Raw genomic sequence first — 7,748 nt, 5'->3', positions numbered from 1 at the left:
CATCCCCAGCTGGGAAAACAAGAGGCCCCAGTGCATGAGCTCTCTTGAGCCTCTGTGGCTATTTTTATTCTTTCTGGCTGCCTGCCTCATGTATTTATTTATTCTCCAAGAGAAGGGAATCCTCCTTTCTCCAGTTACTCATTCCAGAGGATCCTGGGGCATTCCTGCCTCAGGCTCCAGCTGTGACGATGTTCCTCACAGAGAAGATAGAACATAGCTGGCTATGGGCATCCCAAAGATCAATGACCAGGTACACACTGCCAGGCTGAGCTGGACTGGCTTAGGGCCTGGAGGTGGGGCTTTCTCAGGAAGCACTCGTGCATACACCTGGGTCTCCAAGCAGTTGTGAGTCAGCCTTTGGTGCCTCTGCTTTTGTCCATGTCTCAAACATTCATTTATCAGAGACAGCAGTGTCCAAGAAGGAGGGAAATGGAGTTTGTAGCTCCATAGTAGAACTTCTAGAGGCCTTTCTACCCAGATATCCTTTTAGCTGTGGCAAGAGGAAAGCTCTCCGTGTTTTCCAGTTTCTACAGGTAGTCCACATTCTTTAGCTTATGGACCCTTCCTGCATTTTCACACTGCCTCATTCCAATACCCGCTTCCCTTGTCATATCTTCTCTCTCTGACTCTGATGCTCTCGCTTGCTTCTTAGAGGGATCCTCATAATGACATTAGGCCCATCTATGTAATCCAAGAAGGTCTTCCCATCTCATGACCCTTAACTTAGTCAAACATACCAAGTTCCTTTTGCTGTAAGATAATACATTTGCAGGTTTGAGGAATGGGTGTGGGTGGGCATCACTGACTATCAGATACTACACCAAGGCAATCATAAGTATTGAAAATAAGACAGACAAGATCACCTTTACAATGTCAGAGCCTGGATCAGCATGTGGAGGGTGAGAATAACATTGTGTCCAGCCCCTGCTCCCTAGAATCAGTTCCTTGGGCAGGATTGGCCCAGAGGAGCATGGAGAAAGGGAAGCCAGAGGACAGGCTTTCCAGGACCACCCTCCATACCTGTTCAAGAATGGAAGTGTTCATATGGTGGGATGGGACTGTCTAGTTTGGTTCACCTTTTGCCACCTTGTGTTCAGGTGTTCAGATTGACTTCCATTTCTGCTTCTTCCAGTTTTCTCCAGGAAGGTGTTCTTGTCAGGCTTACCTTTGAATCTCATTGATGTCACTAATCTCTTGTAAGTAAAGATGTAATGATAAGTCAGGTGTGGGCAAGGCTGGACTTCTGGGCTACAGAGGAGTCATTACAGTGGTGCTGCCCTGGGGAGGCACCTTGGGGCCTGCCTGATGGCACCTCCCTGGCAATGCCTGACAATCCTTTTCAGACAGAGACTTCATTCTCAGTTGTTGAAGGGAGTAGAGGTTACGATGACTTTTCAAGACATGCAATTCAGGCCATGAGTCACCATAGTTATTACTATTTTCACTCCAACTTCAATAGCCATGTTTAGTAAGCAAATTCCAGGCATCCCCAGGGGTTGATTCGAAGATTTCCTGTGGATTCCACTTAGCCCTCCCACAGTACTATGTTCAAGTCTCTTATACACAAGGAAAACTATTTGTATTGACCTATGTTCTTCTTCTAATATACTTAAAACCACATCTAGGTTCCCTAAAATATGAACTACAGTGTAAAGGCTGTGTATATCACACTGCACTGGTTCAGGAATAGTGATTCAAAGGAACTTTTCCAAAGAGATATTCCTCCCCCTGCAGATGTTTTCAAATGGCAGCTACAGAGCCCACACATTTAGAGGGATGACTGTTTATAATGTAACCCTTGTTAGAAAAAAAATCACATGAAGGACTAACTTTTCATCTAGGAGGCAGAATGCTGTGAGGGTGACACCGTTGGTAGTCGGGTTCGAAGTTCAACTCTATCTCTAACCTTGTATGAATCAGTGGAAGCCTCTTCCCATCTCCCAGTCTCAGTTTTCTTTTGATCTAAACCAATGATTCTCAGACCTGATTAGAACCACCTGGTGAGCTCTTGAAGCATGCTGTGGTCTCTAGAGTTGAGAATCACCATCTATGAATGGCAGTCAACATCCTACCTAGATAGTCTGTCATTCCAAGAATTGTGTGGAAGTTGTAAAAAGAAAACTTAGTCCTGGTTTGTTGGAGGCATCTGTCCTCTCTTCTGAATGGCAAATCATCAACCTGATGAATAAATAAAAATTGAGCATCTACTGCCTACAAAATACCAGGTTAGGTCACTCAGAGATTTCTGAACACAAAGACCTTACCTGTGTTGTCAGCTGGGTAGATGCACATCCAAGTAATTGTAAGTAGATTGGTATTGTCCTTTTAAACTTCTCCATACTCATATATTAAACATATGATTCCTTTTGGTTCTATTGAGCTTCTTTTTTTTTCTAGAAATTTGAGCTGTCTTCTGCATTCTTCTTATATTTCTCAGCAAGGGGTGGTGGTGGTTCTTGCCGAGACCTAGCAACTGAAGCGGCCTCTCTGGTTCCCCGCCTTGTGGTCTTTATGCCCAACCTGTCCCCTGTGTTATGAACTTATGATGTCAGGTTTCATTTCTTAATATTTATCGAGTACTCCTTATATACACTAGTTACTATTCTAAGAGGTTTATGAAAGTCAGTCACTTACTCTGCAAATGACCCTGGGAGATAAATGCTATTTACCTCCCATTTCACAAATGAGGACAGTGAGGGAGAGAGCTAAAATAGCTTATTCAAGGTCACTCTGCTGGTAAGTGAGGAGCTGAGACTCAAACATGGAGCCTGTCTCAGAATTTAATGCCTCCTACCACATGGACAGACTCCGTGCTGTCTGTGAAATGATCTCCTGGCCTTCACACTTCAAATGGAGAGAATGAGGGAATATTCCTAGTAAAGTGTTAATTGAAAATTTAATAAGAAAGCCCCTTACATAAATAATATGATGACAACTATGAAAAATCAATGCAAAACACAACTCGCTAAAAATGACAAATAGTAAATTAAAGGAAGAAAAAAAAGTGAAATATTTGGGGGTGGAATTGCAAGTGGCTTTATTTTCATCAGTATGGTCTCTATATAATCTCATCCGCCACTGAAATAAATACTCTTTATCTTTTGTTCTCAGAAAACACATGTGATGTCAGAGCTGTTGTGTTATATGCTAGGCATTATTCCAAGAGCTTAATGGCTCAGTCTACAAATGGCCCTCTGAGCTAAACATTCTTTCTTCATCTCATATAGTTTTGGTTTTTTAAAAAAAGGCAAATCACTAATTTGATATTGAGAATATACCTACTTATAGAAGTAATGGGATCTATAATGATCTGATTGTTTTTACTTCTGAAATTCCATAGTTTTCATCAATTTTTATATTTTAAACTGATACATAAAAACATAGGTATCAATGGCTGTCATTTGGCACATCAGCTCATCAATGCAGTTTATTTCTAAAGTTATACTTTATACTCACAGGTCTAGCTCTGCTCTGCGACCTTTACTCAGATTGCCTTACTCTGTGGGCTAGGAACGGTTATTAGCCTGATTTTACAGAGACGATTAAGCAAGTTGCTTGAGAATGCATGGGCGGAGAGAGCAAAGCTGGAAACTGATCCTGGAATATGGGTTATGACTGAGCCACGGTGCTTCTCACAAGAGCCCACCCATCCAGGCATGGACCCCAAACACAGCTGCTCTATCAGTCTTCAGTGCTCCCCAGGTACTTTTCATTATGAACTTGATACTTACTGACCACTCTCCCAGCTCAATTTGACTTTCCTGGGGATTTAACCTAACCACGGAATATTCTTTGTAGGGAAATAAGTTTTGTATTCCATCATAGGTGCTCAAAAGCTTACACAATTCCCCAGCCCCCTTCTCTACCTAAGGTCATTTATGAAAAAGGATTTCTCAGCTTTTCTCTTTGGGATGACCACAGCTGAAGGTCTACTCCTGGCAACTTCAGCTGAATTTTCTTCTATTGCTTCACCCTCTGTATATACCTGGTCCTTCTACCTCTGGTCAGCCTGAGGGGTATTCTTTAGGACAATTTGTGGAAAGACAGAGCCTTCAACAACTTCTGCCCACTTGAAGGTATCTGTCAGTGCAGATGTTCATGGACTTTTTTGGTATGTCAAATTCAGACAAGGAGAGAATCCCAACCACCCACATCATCTGCACTAGACCTGCCTGAAATAGCATCATCAGAATATCCAGCATTCTTGGTCAAGGACATGGCACCATCTAAGAATGAAAAGAGCCATATTAGTTCATTGGCTTCAGCCAAGGTTTTTATTTTGGATTCCTGTTCTTATTCTAAAATCACCATTTAATCCCCATTTGGGTAATATCCTCTTCCATTTCCTATTCTAAAGAACAAACAGATCTTATCTTTACCCTTTGAGGCCTAGAATTGGACTGGATCAGCTCAGGAAATAGGGAGCATAGCAGAGCTGCTTGTGAGATTGACGGATGGGTGCTTTATGTAGTGTGCAATGTCCCATCACCATCTTACAGGTTTGCAATTCTCAGAGGCTCTTTCTGGGCATTAATACCTCAGATGCTTATAGAGGGAGGAATTGGGTCCTTGGGATGCAAGGGGAGGAAGTCATCCATACCCCTCATGAAAGATGCTATCAGTATCCCACACATGGGGAATCTCAGGTCAGAGCAGAACTATATAAAAGGCAAGAGCTTCTCATAGCACCTCAGACCACTTCTTCCTGAGCAATCTGTTCCAGTGCCTGAGCCAGGTAGAACATCTCCCAGGCCAGAGAGACTCTGGCGCTGGTTTTCTGGTCAGATAGGGCTCTGGGTGGAGCTGAGGGCAATCTTAAAGATGAACAGGGGATGAAGAGGGTTTGGAGGGAAGGGTCCATCTGGAAAGAGAAGGTAATGGAAGGCTGTGATTAGTACCTTTTTGACCTTAGATTGAATTCATTTGAAAAGATGGAATGCCTATATTGGGATCATTTGTATTTTTTATTTTGGAAGTGAATTTAGGTGATTGGGTTTTAAAAGCTCTAATCATCAGAGAGGTAAAATATAGTTCAGTCTTCAAAGCAACATTGGGCTTGTTGAACATGAATTTTCTGCATTATCTTTCAGTTTTATCCAGTCTCTTTGGAGATGTCCTGCCAGCAAAGCCAGCAACAGTGCCCACCTCCTCCTCCCAAGTGCAAAACCCCTAAGTGTCCCCCTGTTTCTTCCTGCTGCGGCTCCAGTTCTGGGGGCTGCTGCAGCTCTGGGGGCTGCTGCAGCTCTGGGGGTGGCAGCTGCTGCCTGAGTCACCACAAGCCCCGATTCTCTCTCCGTCGCCGACGTCACAGCTCTGGATGCTGTAGTAGTGGTGGCAGCGGCGGCAGCAGCTGCTGTGGAAGTAGCTGTGTCAGCAGCTGCTGTGGAAGCAGTTGCTGTGGAAGCAGCGGCGGCAGCAGCTGCTGTGGAAGCAGCAGTGGCAGCAGCAGCAGCGGCGGCGGCGGCGGCAGCTGCTGTGGAAGCAGCAGTGGCAGCAGCAGCAGCGGCGGCGGCGGCAGCAGTTGCTGTGGAAGCAGCGGCGGCGGCGGCGGCGGCAGCGGCGGCGGCAGCAGCAGTAGCAGCAGCCAGCAGTCTAGTTGTTGCTCTGGAGGTTGTTGCTGACCTGGGAAAGAGGATCACAAAGAGCAGCTCTGGCTGACCGAAGACCTGCCAGCCAGTGTCTCCTCTTCTCTGGCTTTTCTGCAGACATACTTCTATAACTCTCTCTATGCCCCTTTTTCATCCCCCACAAAGCTCGTCTACTGTGAGGTCTTGAAGTCTCACCTCTGAGATTCATTGGCTTTGCTTTTTTCTCTCAGACACAACAGTCTGGGGATGAGATGTTGAAAATCAGCTCTGAAGCTCTTTTCTGGGTGACAATAAAGCTTTTGTTCCCAATGTCATGGCCTCCCAGTGCTGTTTTGTTTAGCCCTTCCATCCCCACCCTCCACATCAAGCCATATTCCCTTTCTTTATCTGAAGTGCATATTTTGGCGCTGAATCCACTTAAAAACTCTGGAAAACAACATTCACTTGGTGTTCTGAATTTGGGGACATCAAGCTTGAAAATAAGAATCATGTCTAAGACTGGTGCCCCTTAACGATTTGCACAATGAGGACTAGGGATGGATGAGATGAGATGGGAAGTACCCAGAAAAGCCCCATTCTGAGAGGGTGTCCTTCAAAAGTGAGCTGCCATTTGGAAAAATGTATCTCTTAATCACGGAGAATACGATTGCCTGACGTGCTCATTGTGGGCTCTAGTGTAGACACACTGCTTCCTGACGATTATTAGTGGACATTCAGGAGACTTGAGTGGGGAGCATTTCTAGAGGAGTAAGCTGATGAGATGGGTGTGAAATGCTGGAGCTCATTTTTCTTGGACTCTAGAATTTTAGGTTTGGGTCTGAATAGAGAACAAAGACATCATCTCGGCCAAACAGCCAGAAATTATCCCCACATGGTAGTGGTGGTGGTAGTGCTGGTGGCGTGGGAAGTGGTGGTGGTGATGGTGGTGGTGGAGGTGGTGATGGTGGTGATGGTGGTGGTGGTGATGGTGGTGGTGGTGATGGTGGTGGTGGTGGTGATGGTGGTGATGGTGGTGGTGGTAGTGATGGTGGTGGTGGTGGTGGTGATGGTGGTGGTGGAGGTGATGGTGGTAGTGGTGGAGGTGGTGGACTTGATAGTAGTAGTAGTGGTGAAGGTGGTGATGGTAGTGGTGGTGGTGATGATGGTGGTGGTAGTTATGGTGGAGGTGGTGGTGGAGGTGGAGGTGGTGGTGGAGGTGGAGGTGGTGGTGGTGATGGTGGAGGTGGTGGTGGTGGTGGTGGTGGAGGTGAAGGTAGTGGTGGTGATGGTGGAGGTGGACGTGGTGGTAATGGTGGTGATGGTGGTGGTGGTAGTGATGGTGGTGGAGGTGGTGATGGTGGTGGTGGAGGTGGTGATGGTGGTGGAGGTGGTGATGGTGGTGGTGGAGGTGGTGATGGTGGTGGTGATGGTGGTGGTGGTAGTGATGGTGGTGGTGGTGGTGATGGTGGTGGTGGAGGTGATGGTGGTAGTGGTGGAGGTGGTGGACTTGATAGTAGTGGTAGTGGTGGAGGTGGTGATGGTAGTGGTGGTGGTGATGATGGTGGTGGTAGTTATGGTGGAGGTGGTGGTGGAGGTGGAGGTGGTGGTGGAGGTGGAGGTGGTGGTGGTGATGGTGGAGGTGGTGGTGGTGGTGGTGGTGGAGGTGGTGGTGGTGGTGGTGATGGTGGAGGTGGACATGGTGGTAATTGTGGAGGTGGTGGTGGTGGTGGTGGTGATGGTGGAGGTGGACGTGGTGGTAATTGTGGAGGTGGTGGTGATGGTGATGGTGGTGGTGGTAGTGATGGTGGTGGAGGTGGTGATGGTGGTAGAGGTGGTGATGGTGGTGGTGGAGGTGGTGGTAGTGATGGTGGTGGTGGTGGTGATGGTGGTGGTGGAGGTGGTGGACTTGATAGTAGTGGTAGTGGTGGAGGTGGTGATGGTAGTGGTGGTGGTGATGATGGTGGTGGTAGTTATGGTGGAGGTGGTGGTGGAGGTGGAGGTGGTGGTGGTGATGGTGGAGGTGGTGGTGGTGGTGGTGGTGGAGGTGGAGGTGGTGGTGGTGATGGTGGAGGTGGACGTGGTGGTAATTGTGGAGGTGGTGGTGGTGGTGATGGTGGTGGTGTATATACATGTGTGTGCAACGGAGTCAAGGATACTTCAGCCACTGAGCTTGGGTATTGA

At 46.8% G+C, this 7,748-nt stretch overlaps 1 protein-coding gene and 1 pseudogene across 1 annotated transcript; one reads left to right on the top strand and one right to left on the bottom strand.

Moving 5' to 3' along the window:
- The first annotated feature begins 5,093 nt into the window (after positions 1 to 5,093).
- On the top strand, positions 5,094 to 5,819 carry LOC131912553 (late cornified envelope protein 2A-like). Its single transcript, XM_059264857.1, has one exon. The coding sequence runs from the start codon at positions 5,112 to 5,114 to the stop codon at positions 5,619 to 5,621; it is 510 nt and encodes a 169-aa protein (XP_059120840.1). The 5' UTR covers positions 5,094 to 5,111; the 3' UTR covers positions 5,622 to 5,819.
- A 566-nt stretch (positions 5,820 to 6,385) lies between these two features.
- LOC131913758 (basic proline-rich protein-like) lies at positions 6,386 to 7,681 on the bottom strand (annotated as a pseudogene).
- Positions 7,682 to 7,748: the final 67 nt, after the last annotated feature.

Source organism: Peromyscus eremicus, chromosome 6, assembly GCF_949786415.1.
Source record: "Peromyscus eremicus chromosome 6, PerEre_H2_v1, whole genome shotgun sequence".
Taxonomy (NCBI): domain Eukaryota; kingdom Metazoa; phylum Chordata; class Mammalia; order Rodentia; family Cricetidae; genus Peromyscus; species Peromyscus eremicus.
This window is presented reverse-complemented; position numbering and strand designations above follow the sequence as displayed.

Excerpts from the sequence above, each read along its gene's own strand:
- LOC131912553 (XM_059264857.1), top strand. The coding sequence starts at position 5,112 with ATGTCCTGCCAGCAAAGCCAGCAACAGTGCCCACCTCCTCCTCCCAAG.